This window comes from Thamnophis sirtalis, unplaced genomic scaffold, assembly GCF_051295495.1.
Source record: "Thamnophis sirtalis isolate CommonGarterSnake01/CBP01778 unplaced genomic scaffold, rThaSir2_p1.2 scaffold_4, whole genome shotgun sequence".
Classification (NCBI taxonomy): domain Eukaryota; kingdom Metazoa; phylum Chordata; class Lepidosauria; order Squamata; family Natricidae; genus Thamnophis; species Thamnophis sirtalis.
Genome location: NW_028261384.1, coordinates 142,216,458 through 142,234,056, shown reverse-complemented (window position 1 = coordinate 142,234,056; position 17,599 = coordinate 142,216,458). Strand labels below are relative to the sequence as shown.

Genomic DNA, 17,599 nt, shown 5'->3' with positions numbered 1-17,599 from the left:
CTCTCTCTTTCTCTCTCACTCTCCCTCTTTGTCTCTCTCTGTTTTCCCAAGGGATGCCCCACATCGGTGCCCTCGAGGGATGGTGCCCAGCTGGCACCCTGCCTGGCATGGGCATGGCCCCCTCCACCTGCCGAGCACCCCCAGCACCCTCCCCAGGCCAGGCCTGGCTGAAGGGGTGGGGTCCACATCTCTCCTCAGCAGCACAGGGGACCCCCTTGCCTGGCACTGGGCATTCCCCCCCCCTTAGTGCCCAGGAAACACACAACCCCCCCCTCAGCCCCCCCCCTCCAAGAGAGACAGAAGGCGAGGCACGCGAGGCCGAATCTCCGTTTTATTTGCATTGCAATTCCAGGCTGACGGACGAGGCCCGGGGGAGGCGTCGGTGTCTTCGGGCCAGAAGCCAAACTGCCAGGGAGAGAAGGGCCACGACCACGGCACCCATTGGCAGCAGCAGCAGAGGCCAGCCGGGCATTTTCCCCCAGCGTTGATTCCCGTCTGAAGGAGAAGCACAGAGAGAGAGAGAGGGAGAGAGAGAGAAGGGTTTTCACTAAGGAGGACGAGGCTCAGCTACACACAACAGCCCCCCCCCCCACACACACTGATTTGGGGGTGTCTGACAACTTTTAAGACTACTGGACTACAACTCCCAGAATGCCCTGGGCAGCAAGTTTAAGACTACTGGACTACAGCTCCCAGAATGCCCCGGGCAGCAAGTTTAAGACTACTGGACTACAACTCCCAGAATGCCCCGGGCAGCAAGTTTAAGACGACTGGACTACAACTCCCAGAATGCCCCAGGCAGCAAGTTTAAGACTACTGGACTACAACTCCCAGAATGCCCCGGACAGCAAGTTTAAGACTACTGGACTACAACTCCCAGAATGCCCCGGAGAGCAAGTTTAAGACTACTGGACTACAACTCCCAGAATGCCCCAGCCAGCAAGTTTAAGGCTACTGGACTACAACTCCCAGAATGCCCTGGGCAGCAAGTTTAAGATGACTGGACTACAACTCCCAGAATGCCCCTGCCAGCAAGGTTAAGACTACTGGACTACAACTCCCAGAATGCCCCAGCCAGCAAGTTTAAGGCTACTGGACTATAACTCCCAGAATGCCCTGGGCAACAAGTTTAAGACTACTGGACTATAACTCCCAGAATGCCCTAGTCAGCAAGTTTAAGACTACTGGACTACAACTCCCAGAATGCCCCAGCCAGCAAGTTTAAGACTACTGGACTACAACTCCCAAAATGCCCTAAGCAAGTTTAAGACTACTGGACTACAACTCCCAGAATGCCCTGGTCAGCAAGTTTAAGACTACTGGACTACAACTCCCAGAATGCCCTGGGCAGCAAGTTTGACTACTGGACTACAACTCCCAGAATGCCCCAGCCAGCAAGTTTAAGACTACTGGACTACAACTCCCAGAATGCCCTAGTCAGCAAGTTTAAGACTACTGGACTACAACTCCCAGAATGCCCTGGTCAGCAACTTTAAGACTGGCGGCTTTAAAAAAGAGATTAGGGAGCCCTTTGTCTAAAAGGAGCCTCCTGCTAGAGCAAGGGGGTGGACTAGAAGACCTCCAAGGTCCTTCCCCCCCCCCGCCCGGCAGGCCAAAGCTTTCTGCCCCTCTGCTTTGGCTCCGCCCTTCTCACCTTTGGCTGCCATGTTTACTGCTGCTTTGGGGAGCTTTGCAGGGGTGAAGGCGGCCGCATCTTCCGGGGGGCCGGGCACCCCCTCCGCCTTGATGGTCAGCGCTGATCTCTCTGTGCCAGAGAATGGGGGCTGTGGCGGGCGAGCGGGTGCCAACGTCGGTGCCAGAGCAAGCGCTCGCTGGGGCAGGGAGGCCGGCTGCTGCTTATGAGGCCCGCGGCCTGCGGTTACTCCCGTCGGATCTCCGAACCCCGAGCCTTCTTCTGCCCCACTGAAGAAGAGGGGGCCTTGCTGGACAAGCGCTGGCAAGGGAGAAGCAGCGTTAGAGCAACCCAAGGAAGTCGTTATCTTCTTTTAATGACCCCCATCATCCCTTGCGGGGTGGAATCAGGGCAACTGAATTGAACTGAGTGGGTTTTTTTACTGGCCGGATGCTTTTCCCTGTTGCCGATGAGGAGTTTTGTTCGGCAGATATATTCTCATTGTGCCCAGAGCGAGAAATATCGGACTCTACCTGGGATCAAACTCACCGCCTCCTGATCGGGAGGCAAGAACTCCGCCTCTAGGCCACCGCCCCACTCTAGACCCACCCAAGGAAGTGGTCCCCTCAGACCGAACGCCCCGTTAGCAGAGCAAGCTGGGAAAACGGAAGGCTTGAAAACGATGTTTTATACGGAGGGCATTTCCGAACGCCCTTCCAGAAGTCAAGCGAGGGCTCAGGGAATGATGGGCTTTGTGATCCAACAATTGGAAGGGGGCCATTGGAACAAAGCAGATGACCGATATGGCGAGGATTCTTTACCCAACCTTCGCCCCTTGGCAACTTGTGGACTTCAACTCCCAGAATTCCTCAGCCAGCATAGCAGCATAGTCCAATCATCATAATGCATGGTTGACTGAGGAATTCTGGGAGTTGAAGTCCAGATGTCTTAAAGCATAAGTGACTGAGGAATTCTGGGAGTTGTAGTTCAGATATCTTAAAGCATAAGTGACTGAGGAATTCTGGGAGTTGTAGTTCAGCTATCTTAAAGCATAAGTGACTGAGGAATTCTGGGAGTTGTAGTTCAGCTATCTTAAAGCATAAGTGACTGAGGAATTCTGGGACTTGAAGTCCAATCATCTTAAAGCATGGCTGGCTAGGGAATTCTGGGAGTTGAAGTCCAGATATCTTAAAGCCTAACTGACTGAGGAATTCTGGGGGTTGTAGTCCAATCATCTTAAAGCATAACTGACTGGGGAATTCTGGGAGTTGAAGTCCAGATATCTTAAAGCCTAACTGACTGAGGAATTCTGGGGGTTGTAGTCCAATCATCTTAAAGCATAACTGACTGGGGAATTCTGGGGGTTGTAGTCCAATCATCTTAAAGCATAACTGACTGAGGAATTCTGGGAGTTGAAGTCCAGATACCTTAAAACATGGTTGGCTGGGGAATTCTGGGACTTGAAGTCCAGATATCTTAAAGCATAACTGACTGAAGAATTCTGGGGGTTGTAGTCCAATCATCTTAAAGCATAACTGACTGGGGAATTCTGGGAGTTGAAGTCCAGAAGTCACAAAGTGGCCAAAGTTGGAGACCCCTGCCTTATCCGGCACTTACCTTCCAGGGGGAGCCCCAAATGATCCTTCCGACCCACCGAGGCGCTGGGAGACCCCTCCTGCTCTCTGAAGGGCGGGTGGGTTACCTTTGGCACGGCTGGTATCAATTCTGCCGGGAGTAGAAAGTTCAACGCCTGTTAGACAACTCATAACACAGGTAGTCCCCATTTTACAACAGTCCGTTTAGTGACGATTCCAACCTACAACGGCACTGAAACCAGCGAGTGATGTCTGTTTTTCACACTTACGACCGGGGCACTGCAAATCATCATAAATATGAGCATGTCGCCAAGTGTCTGAATTTAATCCTGTGGCCTCGGGACATTTCGATGGTCGTAAGTGTGAAAAACTTTCATAAGTCACTTTTTTTTCCCAGTGACGCGGTTAACTTCAGGTATTCCCTAAGCCAGTGTTTCTCAACCTTGGCCACTTGAAGATGTCCGGACTTCAACCCCCAGAATTCCCCAGCAGTGGTTAGGACAGTGTTTCTCAACCTTGGCCACTTGAAGATGTCTGGACTTCAACTCCCAGAATTCCCCAGCAGTGGTTAGGACAGTGTTTCTCAACCTTGGCCACTTGAAGATGTCCGGACTTCAACCCCCAGAGTTCCCCAGCAGTGGTTAGGACAGTGTTTCCCAACCTTGGCCACTTGAAGATGTCCGGACTTCAACTCCCAGAGTTCCCCAGCAGTGGTTAGGACAGTGTTTCTCAACCTTGGCCACTTGAAGATGTCCGGACTTCAACTCCCAGAATTCCCCAGCAGTGGTTAGGACAGTGTTTCTCAACCTTGGCCACTTGAAGATGTCCGGACTTCAACTCCCAGAGTTCCCCAGCAGTGGTTAGGACAGTGTTTCTCAACCTTGGCCACTTGAAGATGTCCGGACTTCAACTCCCAGAATTCCCCAGCAGTGGTTAGGACAGTGTTTCTCAACCTTGGCCACTTGAAGATGTCCGGACTTCAACCAGCATTCGCTGGCTGGGGAACTCTGGGAGTTGAAGTCCGGACATCTTCAAGTGGCCAAGGTTGAGAAACACTGCCCTAAGCACCCAGTTGTGAGTCCAGGACACCACACAATTCTGCATTTCTTCTGCACTTCCCTTTCTCACAAAGCTCCTTGTGCACAACTTCTATTTTTAGAGGAAGCCCCCCGCCCCCCCCAAGCCTCTTGGAAACTTCAAAACCTCAGCAAAATTGTACATTTGTTCAGCGTTGTGAACTTGTTGGGCGGGGGGACAACAGTTGTTTTATTTTGTTTTCCGCTTCTCCTGAATTGGGACAAAAGTTTTGGCAACCGTTTGTCCAAGGCGGGGTGACATTTGCGCGATCCCTTTGCCCTCGACAACCCCCCCCCCGGGAATTAAAATGCTGCCTCGTCGTTTTATTGAGTCTCTGCTTCCTTCCTCCAGATGTTTGCGGGGGTTCCTCCCCAGCTGTTCAAGCTGACTTGAAATCTTTTTCAGGAACTTTAAATCTAAAAGGTTTGAAATCTTTAAATCTAAAAAGACTTAAATCTTTTGCAGGATCTTTGAATCTAAAAGACTTGAAAACTGTAAATCTAAAAGACTTGAAATCTTTAAATCTAAAAGACTTTTAAATCTTTTGCAGGATCTTTGAATCTAAAAGACTTGAAAACTGTAAATCTAAAAGACTTGAAATCTTTAAATCTAAAAGACTTTTAAATCTTTTGCAGGATCTTTAAATCTAAAAGACTTTTAAATCTTTTGCAGGATCTTTAAAAGACTTTTCAATCTTTTGCAGGATCTTTAAATCTAAAAGACTTTTAAATCTTTTGAAGGATCTTTGAATCTAAAAGACTTGAAAATTGTAAATCTAAAAGACTTGAAATCTTTAAATCTAAAAGACTTTTCAATCTTTTGCAGGATCTTTGAATCTAAAAGACTTGAAAACTGTAAATCTAAAAGACTTGAAATCTTTAAATCTAAAAGACTTTTAAATCTTTTGCAGGATCTTTAAATCTAAAAGACTTTTAAATCTTTTGTAGAATCTTTAAATGTAAAAGACTTGAAAACTGTAAATCTAAAAGACTTGAAATCTTTAAATCTAAAAGACTTTTAAATCTTTTGCAGGATCTTTAAATCTAAAAGACTTTAAAATCTTTTGTAGAATCTTTAAATGTAAAAGACTTGAAAACTGTAAATCTAAAAGACTTGAAATCTTTAAATCTAAAAGACTTAAATCTTTTGCAGGATCTTTGCATCCAAGAGACTTGAAATCTTTAAATCTAAAAGACTTAAATCTTTTGCAGGATCTTTGCATCCAAGAGACTTGAAATCTTTAAATCTAAAAGGTTTGAAATCTTTAAATCTAAAAGACTTAAATCTTTTGCAGGATCTTTGAATCTAAAAGACTTGAAAACTGTAAATCTAAAAGACTTGAAAACTTTAAACCTTTACCTTTAAAGATTTAAAACTTTTTAAACTTATTTTAAAAACTTGAAATAAGGATCTCAAACCAGGCGGATCCTGTCCATCATTAAAACCATCTTTCCAATCAGCTACCATCGTTTCCAGTGTCTTTCTTCCCTCACTTGGAACTGAACTCAGAAGGACATTTCTTCCGATAGCTCTGGCAAATTCTGGGCAAAAAATAAATAAAAATAAGCTACTGATTTCGGGGGGGGGGGGGGCGGGAGGGGGGGGAAGACCAATCCATTTATTATTGGAATCTGCAAAGTTTCATCACGATGAATGCTCCCGTGTTTTGTTTTTTTTAACTTTAGTAGAGGGTGGGAATGCAGGGGATAATAAACTACTGCTGGGTGCTATAAAAGCATTCAAGAGAATAAAGGATGATGAGGATGATATTACGATCAGCAATTATGATGGGCACGCCTGTTGGGGAGGGGGGCGAAATCATAAATCTCAGTGACCGAGGAACGCTGCAAAATTTGTGGCCCGATTTTGTCAAGGGCCCCAAATGCCGTTGTGCAAATCCAGGGGCAGGGCGGGAGAGGCCGGCCATCGGAATTTTAAATCCAGGTCGTAAGTAGCTGCAGGGACCATTCAAAGTTACGACGGCATTTTGCAACTCTCTCTTTTTCTTAAGACGGTTTTCTTACGGTGGTCGTGGCATTCCCGCGATCAGCTTAACAACGGATTTGTACTTATGCCGTCTCCCGCGTGATCCTCTTTTACGACCTTCAGACCAGCTAAACCCGACGGGGAAGCCCGATTCACTTAGCCACCGTGTCTCTGACCGACCCCCCGCGGCGATTCACTTAACGACGGTGGCCAGGAAAAGCCGTCCGGCGGGGCAAAGCTCCGTGTCTCCTTTCACAAAGCTAAATTTCGGGGCCGAGGGCTACCTGTGCATATCCAAGCTCTTTGGCCGCTAAGCGAGTATTCGCAAGTCGAGGACTCCCCCCCCCCCCACGCGGGCAGGAGAAAGTGTTTTCCGTGAACCAGAGTGTGGGTGGGAAGTGAAAGAGTTCCAGAGAAAGTGATTGATGAGGATTTCTGAGTATGGAAAAGGGAAGTGAAAATAATGCGTGGGAGTTTCTCCCCGGACAGCAGGCGTCTCTAAAGTCACATGGGGGGCGTCCCTGGATCCCCAAACGTTTCGTAACGAGAGAAGAGTCCGGTACCTTCCTTGGCCATCTCCTCTTCTGCAGCTTCTCCAGGAAACTGACCGGTGCTTCCCTGCTGAGGGTCCAAGACGAAAAGGGGTCCCAGGGCCAAAGCAACCTCGGGGGTGTCCGTTGTCTCCACTGTGGGGACGTTAAGAAGGTGAGTTTTAGCTGAACCATTCTTGGTTTGATAAGAGGAAATTTGGTATAAACTTTAAATGGTGAAAAAAGGGGGGAAAAGTAAGTTAAACTTAGTCAAACTATTGTTAAATAAAATGACTGACAATGATAATAATGTATTATTATAATTATAAAATGTATAATTCGTATTGAATGGAAAGACCCAGGTTGAGATATGAAAATGAATAATAAAATACGAGTTAAATTTAGTTAAAATTAGAGCATTAGGTTAAAAATGTGGTGATAATGGATAAAGTTAGATAAATAATTGATAATAATAACAACGTATACATATGTATTGGTTTGATAAGAGGAAATTTGGTATAAACTTTAAATGGTGAAAAAAAGGGAGAAAAGTAAGTTGAACTTAGTCAAACTATTGTTAAATTAACGACTGACAATGATAATAATGTATTATTATAATTATAAAATGTATAATTCGTATTGAATGGAAAGACCCAGGTTGAGATATGAAAATGAATAATAAAATACGAGTTAAATTTAGTTAAAAAGAGCGTTGGGTTAAAAATGTAGTGATAATGGATAAAGTTAGATAAATAATTGATAATGATAACAACGTATACATATGTATTGGTTTGATAAGAGGAAATTTGGTATAAACTTTAAATGGTGAAAAAAGGGGGGAAAAGTAAGTTAAACTTAGTCAAACTATTGTTAAATAAAATGACTGATAATGATAATAATGTATTATTATAATTATAAAATGTATAATTCGTATTGAATGGAAAGACCCAGGTTGAGATATGAAAATGAATAATAAAATACGAGTTAAAATTAGTTAAAATTAGAGCATTAGGTTAAAAATGTAGTGATAATGGATAAAGTTAGATAAATAATTGATAATGATAACAACGTATACATATGTATTGGTTTGATAAGAGGAAATTTGGTATAAACTTTAAACGGTGAAAAAAGGGGGGAAAGTAAGTTGAACTTAGTCAAACTATTGTTAAATCAATGACTGATAATGATAATAATGTAATAATTTGTATTGACTGGGAAGACACTTTTGGGGAGGGGGCAGCCCCTCAAATACTGGAAGACTGCTATCGTGTCCCCCTTAGTCCTCCTTTTCATTAAACTAGACACCCCCAATTTCCTGCAACCCTTCTTCCTTGAACCATCCTGATTCTGGCTTAGCATGCCTCAGTTGGGACACTAGGAAGCCCAGCCCGTTCTGGCTTCTTTAGGGGAGGGGGCTCCATTAGGGGAGGGGGCTTTGTACCAGGATGCAACGGGGTGGGGGGGGGAGAACCAGCCAATATTGGCTTTTTCTGAGCTTAGAAAAGGGCCGCAGAACCACAAATGGTCACCAGGGGGCAGCAGCAGACAAGGGCGGTGTCCCAATTTGTTGCCCTCTGTTCACAGTGTTTTCAACAGCGGCCTGGGGGATTCTGGGAGTTGAAGTCCCGCCCATCTTAAAGGGGGCAAATTAACCGAGTTGGGAGGGATCTTGGAGGTCATCTAGTCCAACCCCCTGTCCCCCCCCAAAACAGGGTTCTAAAGATCGCCTGGATTTGTGTAGCCCAAATGCAGACCCCCCCCCCGTAAATCTCGTTTCCCGACGTTGACCCCCCCCCGACTCCGTTTACCAGTCAAGCTCCTTTCCCAGGCCATCTCTCCATAGTCAGGGCCTTGGGGGTCCTGCCCCTCCTCTGCCCCACCGCAGCTCCGGGTCTCGCAACAGCTGCAGATGGCAGCCGGTCCTTCCACTGGGACCCACCTGCCAGGGGAAAAAAACATCTGGGTGTAGAAGGCTGGCTAGAACCGCTGGCTATTTGGGAGAGCAGGAAGTTATAAACCTTGCAAAACCCCGATGGCTAAATTTCCTAGGGGTCTCCTGCTCTCCCCCCCCCCAACCCACTCCTTTTTTCCACGCTGCAGCTCTCAAAACGCACTTATAAACGTGCTAGAAACATCTGGCCTTTGAACTGGGCTGATGCAGGTAGTTCATTTCGTGGCCATTCAAAACTGCAGAGACTTATGACCGTTTTTCATACTTATAACTGCATGCCCATCGAAATTCGGCACTCGGCAATTGGCCCCTTGGCAAAATTTCGACACTCGGCAATTCGACTCGTATTTATGACCGTCGTCACATCCCTGGGGTCACGAAATCCCCCTTTCTTAAGTTAGTGCTTCTAACTTAACGATTCGCTGAACAACCGCAGCAGAAAGGTCGTAAAACGAGGCGGAATTCACTCAAGAAGGGGGTGAATCTAGAAGCGTTGGGCTCCGTTGGTCGTAAAGTTGAAGATGGTGGGTATTGGGAAGGGGGGGTGAACTCACGAACGGCTGGCAGCGTCGAAGGAACAAGCTTTGTTCAAAACATCTGGCGCCACATCTCCCGGAGTGACTTTCAGGCGACAGGTGATGTAAATCTAGGAAAAGAAAGTGGAATTTTTAATCCCCAATTCCCAGTGGAAGGAATTCTTCCTCTTTTTTTGGCCATAAAAGGTATATCTATCTCAACCTACGTGACTCAACTCCCAGAATCCCCCCTTGCCAGCTAAACTTCCTTGTTGAGGGCCAATGATGCCTCCATCCTTGGGCTCAATTTGGATGAAACCCGTGCGCCATCTGGGCACAGCGATGAGGTTGTGATAGGCCTGGCATCCATCCTGGATTCTCGGCTCTGTACGCGAAACCGGGTTTCTTTAGTGGAGTTTTGCTAGTTCGGCTCCAGAGCCAAAAATGGCTAAACCAGGATAAGGAAAGTGTGTGCGTGTTTGTGTGAATGTAGCTACTCGGGTGGATCCAGGATTCATTCTTCACATCGTCCTATAATTTAGTTCCCACGGTGTTTCTCAGACTCAACGTTCAGACGGGGGAAATGCTACCAGTTCTGACCAGTTCATTAGAACTGGTAGTTAAAAAAAACATGCTAGAAAAAGTGGGGAATAAAAGGTTTTGTGACAATCAGCTGTGGCACACAGAACCTCCCCCCCACACTTTGTAAAACATATTTTCACTACTGGTTCTGGTGATTAAGTAGTTAAAAAATGCTTTAAAAAGGGGGGGGGTAAGATTCCACAACAATCACTTTTTAAAGCATTTTTAACTACCTTTTAAAAGCATATTTTAAACCAGTTCTGGTGAATAGATAGTAAAAAGTTGCTTTAAAAAGTGAAATAAAAAGTTTCTGACAATCAGCCAACACAACTGATTGTCATGGAACCGTTTTTCCACTTTTTAAAGCATTTTTTAACTACTATTTTAAAGCATTTTTTAACTGCCAATTCCGGCGAATAAAATGCTTTAAAAAGTTGGGGGAAGAAGGTTCGGACAATTGCACGGATCCATCTGATCATCAGAACCACTTTTTAAAGCATTTTTTCCTATTTGCTCGAACCAGCAGAAAAAAAAATGAGGAAAAAGGTTGGCCATGCCCACTCGGTCACATGACCCTCCTCCACCAAGCCACCCCCACAGAACCGGTGCCAAGCATTTTTCAGATTTCACCACCAGGTTAAGCCGCGTGGACTACAACTCCCAGAAGCCCCCAGCCAGCAAAATGTTGCCGCTCCTGGAGGGAAGGGGCTTGAAGGAGCAGAATCCATCCCAGCCAAGGAGACACCCCCTCCCCGTCACACCCCAACCCATCCTCCACAGCAGAACCAACCGGTTTCTGGGCCTCTCTGGTGAATCTGAAGGCGTCCACGGTGAAACGCAGAGTCTCCTGGCGCAGCCGTGGGGCGAGAAAGGCGGATGAGACCCCTTCTTGCTGCCCGTCAAGTAGGCATCTGCGGGGGAGGGGCTATCAGCTGACGGTAAGACCCCCCCCCCCAGTTTCCCCAAATCATGGCTCTCCCAGGCAGTCCTCGACTTACAACCTTTCGTTCAAACTTTGAAAAAAAAATCAACTTATGTCTGTTTTTCACACGTGTGGCTGCGGGATCAAAATCCGGCCACTTTGCAACCGACTCGTATTTATGACGGTCCAGGGGTCACGTGATCCCCTTTTGCGACCTTCTGGCCAGCAACGTCCATGGGGGAAGCTGGATTGGCTCAACAAATGCAGGGATTCATTTAATGACTGTGGCAAGAATGGTTGTAAAAGGAGGCAAAACTCAGTTAACAACCGTCTTACTTAACAGTTTTGAAATGTTGGGCTCCGTTGTGGCCGTAAGTCGAGGACTATGTATTTAGTATCACCCGTGCGTCTCTCCCACCCAGCCCTGCTGCTGGTAGCTTCTAGCCCCACCCTCCACCCCGCAGGGCCCAAGGATCAATCCTTAGGCCATCTGGGATACTCGGTTCTCTCATCATTGATGAAGAACCAATGGATGGATGGATGGATGGATGGATGGATGGATGGATGGATGGATGGATGGATGGATGGATGGATGGATGGTTGGATGGATGGATGGATGGTTGGATGGATGGATGGATGGATGTTTGGATGGATGGATGGATGGATGGATGGATGGATGTTTGGATGGATGGATGGATGGATGGATGGATGGATGGATGGATGGATGGTTGGATGGATGGATGGATGGATGGATGGATGGATGGATGGATGGATGGATGGATGTTTGGATGGATGGATGGATGGTTGGAGGGATGGATGAATGGATGGTTGGACGGACGGACGGACGGTTGGTTGGATGGATGGATGGATGCTTGGATGGATGGATGGATGGATGGATGGATGTTTGGATGGATGGATGGATGGATGGATGGATGATGGATGGATGGATGGATTGTTGGGTGGTGGATGGATGTTGGTTGGTTGGATGGATGGATGGTTGGATGGATGGATGGATGGGTAGATGGATGGATGATTGGTTGGTTGGATGGATGATGGATGGATGGATGGGTAGATGGATGAGTGGGTGGGTGGATGGATGGATGGATGGATGGATGATGGATGGATGGATGGATGGATGGATTGTTGGGTGGGTGGATGGATCAGACAGATAGACAGAAATGATAGAGTGGTTGATTAATTGATTGATTGACAGAAAAGAGAAAGAAAGGAAGACCATAGATTCTTAGGGCTCAGAAGGGACCTTGGAGGTCTTCTAGTCCAACCCCCTGCCCAAAGCAGGACACCTCCCGGGCAAATGGTTCCGGAGAACCCCCCCATGATGGAGCAGCACCCATCGCCTCTGGCGAGCAGCCGTTCCATGTCTCAATCATCCTTTCCCCTGTGCGTCTCTTACCCGCTGGCGCCCATAATCTCATACTGGGGCCCGGAGGCTGGCATGGGGCTCATGCTGGCTCTGCAGCTGTCCACCCAGAGCCTCAGGGGCAGGTGGTTCTCCGCTTGGACATCGGCCTGGAGGCGCAAGGGCTCACCCAGTAGGAAGCGGCCAGAGACTCTTTCGGCCATCCAGTCATCTGTGCCAAGAAAGACGCAAAGCTCCAGTGGGTTGGGCCACCCACTTACTCATCCAGAGGTGGGTTGCCCCCAGTTTGAACCGGTTTCAGAGAACTGGGAGTGGATCACCATACTGCTAGTGAAAACTGGCTGGCCACGCCCCTGAACTGGCTCGCTCGGATGCTTGCCCTGCCTTACCTTTGCCCTCTTCATCCACGCAACTCCCTCCTTCTGCCTACGCACAGGTAGGCTGCATTGGCGCTAGCCTAGCCCCCCCCCCACTGGCCAGCATCTCCCAAAGCCGCTGTCAAGCTTCGCATGCTGGCGAGGGCGTCGGCGGGAGGAGAGGGTGTTGGCAGGCGAGGGCAGCGGGCTCAGCCGCAGCTCGGATGAGCCGAGGAACTGAGGGGAGCCTTCCACGTGTTGCACCCCCCTCCCCAGCCAGCTGCACCTGGTCAGCTGGTGGGGGACCTACCCCACCACCAGTTACCACGACCCAGGATGCCAAAAATTGGGGGAGGGGATGTCAGTTGGCGGAAAAGTCAACCCCAACTGCGAGCATCTTCCAGGAGATCTGAGGTCCACCCTAGATGGTCCTCCTGCTTGGCCAAGGGAGAAGTATGCTAGTAAGTGGGGTTCTCTCCCTCTCGGCGACTTTTAGGGGTCTGGGCTTCAACTCCCAGAGCCCCCCACCCCAACCCCCTCTCCTCAGCCGCCTTACCGCTCATCAGCCTCAAGGAGAACCCCAACTTGGCTTCCCTCACGGCCGTGGACTGGAAGGGGAGCCAGGTCGGGTGGAAGGCTCTCCTGGTCACGTTCTCCTTCCTGTAAGAAGGAAGAGAGAATGGGGAGGGGGGTTCCAGTTTCTCTCCACCCCCTGGATCTCCCGTGTTCCCGCTCCCCCCCCTCCCGGGCTTCCTATGGTCCTCGTAGAAGAATGGGCCCTCCGTCGTAATGACAGGGACGAGGACTGAGCCACGATAAATGGCGTAGTGTGATCTGGGGGTGCCGGCTCGTATGCAGGTGGAACCCCCTCCCCACTTCTGGGCCTATTCCTGCCCCCTTTTCTCCCCTTGGTCAGAGCACAAAGCTGCAGAAACATTTGCCACCTAAGTCTGTGTCTCTTCAACCTTCTTCACTTGACGATGCGTAGACTTCAACTCCCAGAATTCCCCAGCCAGCAAGGGTTTTCTTTCCTTCCTTCCTTCCTTCCTTCCTTCCTTCCTTCCTTCCTTCCTTCCTTCCTTCCTTCTTTTGACTATTTTCCTTCCCTCCCTTCTTCCTTCCTCCCTCCCTTCTGTTCCTTTCCCTTCATTCCTTTTTTCTTCTTTCCTTCCTTCTCTTCCTTCCTTCCTTCCTTTCTTTTGTCTACTTCCTTCCTCCTTCAGTGTCCTTCCTTCTTCCCTCCCTCCTTTCTCTGTCCCTTTCCCTCCCTTCATTCCCCTTTTCCTTATTTCTTTCTTTCCTTCCTTTCTTCTCTTCCTTCCTTTGTTCCTTCCTTCTTACCTACCTTCTTTTGTCTATTTTCCTTCCCTCCCTTCTTTCTCCCTCCCTCCCTTCTCTGTCCTTTTCCCTTCCTTCCTTTTTTTCCTTCTTTCCTTCCTTCCTTCTCTTCCTTCCTCCTTCAGTGTCCTTCTTCCCTCCCTCCCTTCTCTCTCCCTTTCCCTCCCTTCATTCCCCTTTTCCTTCTTTCCTTCCTTCCTTTCTTTTCTTCCTTCCTTCCTTCTCTTCCTTCCTCCTTTCTTTTGTCTATTTTCCTCCCTCCCTGCTTCAGTGTCCTTCCCTCCTCTATTCCTTTCCCTCTCTTCATTCCCTTTTTCCTTATTTCTTTCCTTCCTTCTCTTCCTTCCTTCTTCCCTCCCTCCCTTCTCTGTTCCTTTCCCACCCTTCATTCCCCTTTTCCTTCCTTTCCTTTCTTCCTTCTCTTCCTTCCTTCCTTCTCTTCTTTCCTTCCTCCTTTCTTTTGTCTACTTCCTTCCTCCTTCAGTGTCCTTCCTTCTTCCCTCCCTCCTTTCTCTGTCCCTTTCTCTCCCTTCATTCCCCTTTCCTTATTTCTTTTCTTCCTTCCTTCCTTTCTTCTCTTCCTTCCTTTGTTCCTTCCTTCTTACCTACCTTCTTTTGTCTATTTTCCTTCCCTCCCTTCTTTCTCCCTCCCTCCCTTCTCTGTCCTTTTCCCTTCATTCCTTTTTTCCTTCTTCCCTTCTTCCTTCTCTTCCTTCCTTCCTCCTTCAGTGTCCTTCCTTCTTCCCTCCCTCCCTTCTCTGTCCCTTTCCCTCCCTCCCTTCCCTTTTTCCTTCTTTCCTTCCTTTCTTTTCTTCCTTCCTTCCTCCTTTCTTTTGTCTATTTTCCTCCCTCCCTGCTTCAGTGTCCTTCTTCTTCCCTCCTCTGTTCCTTTCCCTCCCTTCATTCCTTTTTTCCTTATTTCTTTCCTTCCTTCCTTCTTCCCTCCCTTCTCTGTTCCTTTCCCTCCCTTCATTCTCCTTTTCCTTATTTCTTTCCTTCCTTCTCTTCCTTCCTTCTTCCCTCCCTCCCTTCTCTGTTCCTTTCCCTGCCTTCATTCCTTTTTCCTTCCTTTCCTTTCTTCCTTCTCTTCCTTCCTTCCTTCTCTTCCTTCCTTCTCTTCTTTCCTTCCTCCTTTCTTTTGTCTATTTCCTTCCTCCTTCAGTGTCCTTCCTTCTTCCCTCCCTCCCTTCTCTGTTCCTTTCCCTGCCTTCATTCCTTTTTCCTTCCTTTCCTTTCTTCCTTCTCTTCCTTCCTTCCTTCTCTTCCTTCCTTCTCTTCCTTCCTTCCTTCTTTTCTTTTGTCTACTTCCTTCCTCCTTCAGTGTCCTTCCTTCTTCCCTCCCTCCCTTCTCTGTTCCTTTCCCTCCCTTCATTCCCCTTTCCCTTCTTTCTTTCTTTCCTTCCTTCCTTCTCTTCCTTCCTTCCTCCTTTCTTTTGTCTACTTGCCTCCCCCCGTGTTCTCCCTTCTTCCCTCCCTCCCTAATGGAATTGCCCTCTCTGTAACCTTCCCCAACAGCCAGGAGGAAGACCCCATAGGACAAAGCCCCCCGCCCCTTCTTACCTTCCCTCCCTCCCCGGCTTAGCCCCGTCCCATCCTCACCTGGGATAGCGGCATTCCAGCCCGATGGTGGTACCACGACTTCGGGCAATGACCGGGTGGTTGGTCAGCGAAGGCCTGTAGGAGAGCTGGGTCTGGTAGATCAGGAAGTTGGGGGTCATCTGAAAAGAGGGGAGGGGGCTTGCTGTGGGGCAAATGCACGGTGCCCCCCACAAGGAGCCGGCGGCAACTCTCTGGAAAGGGGACCACCAGGAAGGACTAGGATATCGTGGTTTCCGTTATTTTATTAGTTTATCAAAATATAAAACTATCGATTATATTTTATCAAAATATGAAAATAAGGAGACGATAAGGGAGAAGATAAACCAGCGTAGGATAAAAGGGAAAATAAAATTTAAAAAAGCATTTTGAGGGGGGGCAGAATAAGGTAATAACATCAAACCTCAATTATTTTGTTTTGACTGTTATTATATCATTTCTTTTATTTCCCGGTAAAGTTTTTATTTTTTGTTGCAAATTTTCAAACCTCTTTTCAAATATTCTCTCTTGCACAGAACCAATTTTACATCTCCTGATCATTTCCAAAATTCGGCCCCGTTATTCCCTTCGGGGAAAAGGACGGCATATAAATGCAATAAATTCAATTCCTTCCCATATTCCCATCTCAAATTGACATTTTTCTTCGCACGTCAACCAAATCATTTTGCGGTGGGGGAAAAAAAACTATACCAACTTTATCATTTCATTTTCCATTTTCTAATTTCGATACGCAGCATATATCACCGAGTTATCATTTTAATATAACAAGCATTTCACTTCCTCGGTTATCCCCACTGAACGGTATTATTGTAGTTAACTATATATCACCAGCAGTATCAAGGTATTTCATTTTCTGCTAATATCTCTCTTTTTTTACCTTCTTCCTTTTCTCCTCTCGTCTTTTGCTCTCTTTGATGTTCTGTTTTTCTCCAGTTTTTGTCCTTCTATCTTCTACTCTTAAATTCCCCTTTTGTATGTTATTGTATCTTCTGAATTTCCCCTATCATTCTTCTATAACGTAGTTGAGTAACCCTCCTTTAAATTCCTCTTTTTCTTGCCTCCCACTGTTTCTCTCCCTTGTTTTTAAGTTGTTTCTCTTTTTGGGATGGCATTTCTTTTTTTATTTTATTTTATTTTCTTTCCATACTAGCTGTTTTCTATAACAACCAACCTTCTTGGCAAACTCCCAAACTAATTAAGTTTTTTTCTCCCCCAAGTGCAAAGTCCAGAAATGGTTTCCAGGTAAAATTGTCTCTGTGTTTTTTTATTTTTTCCTTTAATCAAATTTTGAGCACTTGCAAGAGGCCTGGACTTCAACTCCCAGAATTCCCCAGCCAGCCTTCCCAGGCTGGCTGGGGAATTCTGGGAGTTGAAGTCCAGGCCTCTTGCAAGTGCTCAAGGCTGTGAAACACAGAAGAGATGCTCTCCAGACCCCCAACTTCCCCTCTCCTTCCTCCCAGAGCCCCCCCCAGTCCCCTCGACGGGCATTACCTGTACCACGCTCCCGCACTCATGGAGACCCGCTTCGAAGACCACCACACCGCCGGCCCCCAGGCTCAAAGGGGGACAGGCCGCAGGTCCCAAGGCCAGCTCCGTGGGGTCAACCAACTTGCCCATCCCAAAGAGGTCCCTGCGGACGGTCACCACCATGTTTTGTGGCCCACAGCGCACCTCCACCTGGGGGTGGGCATAAGTGGGCATCCTGGCAGGGCACCCCTGCAGGAGCAGAGCCAGCAGTGGGAGAAAGAGCCAGGCATCCATAGCCGGCCAGCACACACACGTAGAGCTCAGCTTCAGGCAGGTGAGGCTGTTTGGAGCCAGCCACTCACCTGTGGCTCCCCCACCTGTGTAATTAACCTCGGCCACGCCCACTCAGACAGGTGCGGCAGGGAAGAAGACAGGCAGGAAAGGGGCTGCAGGAGAGGATCAGACAAGAGGGGGGGGGAAGAGGCTACAATGGATCATTATAAGCCCTTCGTTGGTGATGGAACTCTGGTTTAATCAAATCATGATTTGCTGAACCATGATATTCCAAAGCAGGAAGCGGAATGGGGTTGTTCTCCCCCCTACCCTTTGCTGCCCCTTTTTCGCCCCCAGGTTTCCGCCCCAATTCAATACAATCCAATAGCAGAGTTGG

General features: G+C 47.7%; 1 protein-coding gene across 1 annotated transcript; it reads right to left on the bottom strand.

Moving 5' to 3' along the window:
* Positions 1-331: 331 nt before the first annotated feature.
* Positions 332-17,127, bottom strand: LOC148046937 (zona pellucida sperm-binding protein 3-like). The gene is made up of 12 exons (XM_087715036.1): positions 16,954-17,127; positions 15,466-15,584; positions 13,085-13,188; positions 12,206-12,383; positions 10,660-10,780; positions 9,327-9,418; positions 8,630-8,760; positions 6,855-6,977; positions 3,251-3,358; positions 1,874-1,954; positions 1,655-1,765; positions 332-405 (listed from the first exon to the last, which is right to left on the bottom strand). Exons 1-12 carry the CDS (start codon positions 17,110-17,112, stop codon positions 332-334), a joined length of 1,401 nt encoding a protein of 466 aa, XP_087571162.1. The 5' UTR covers positions 17,113-17,127.
* Between the last annotated feature and the right edge of the window lie 472 nt (positions 17,128-17,599).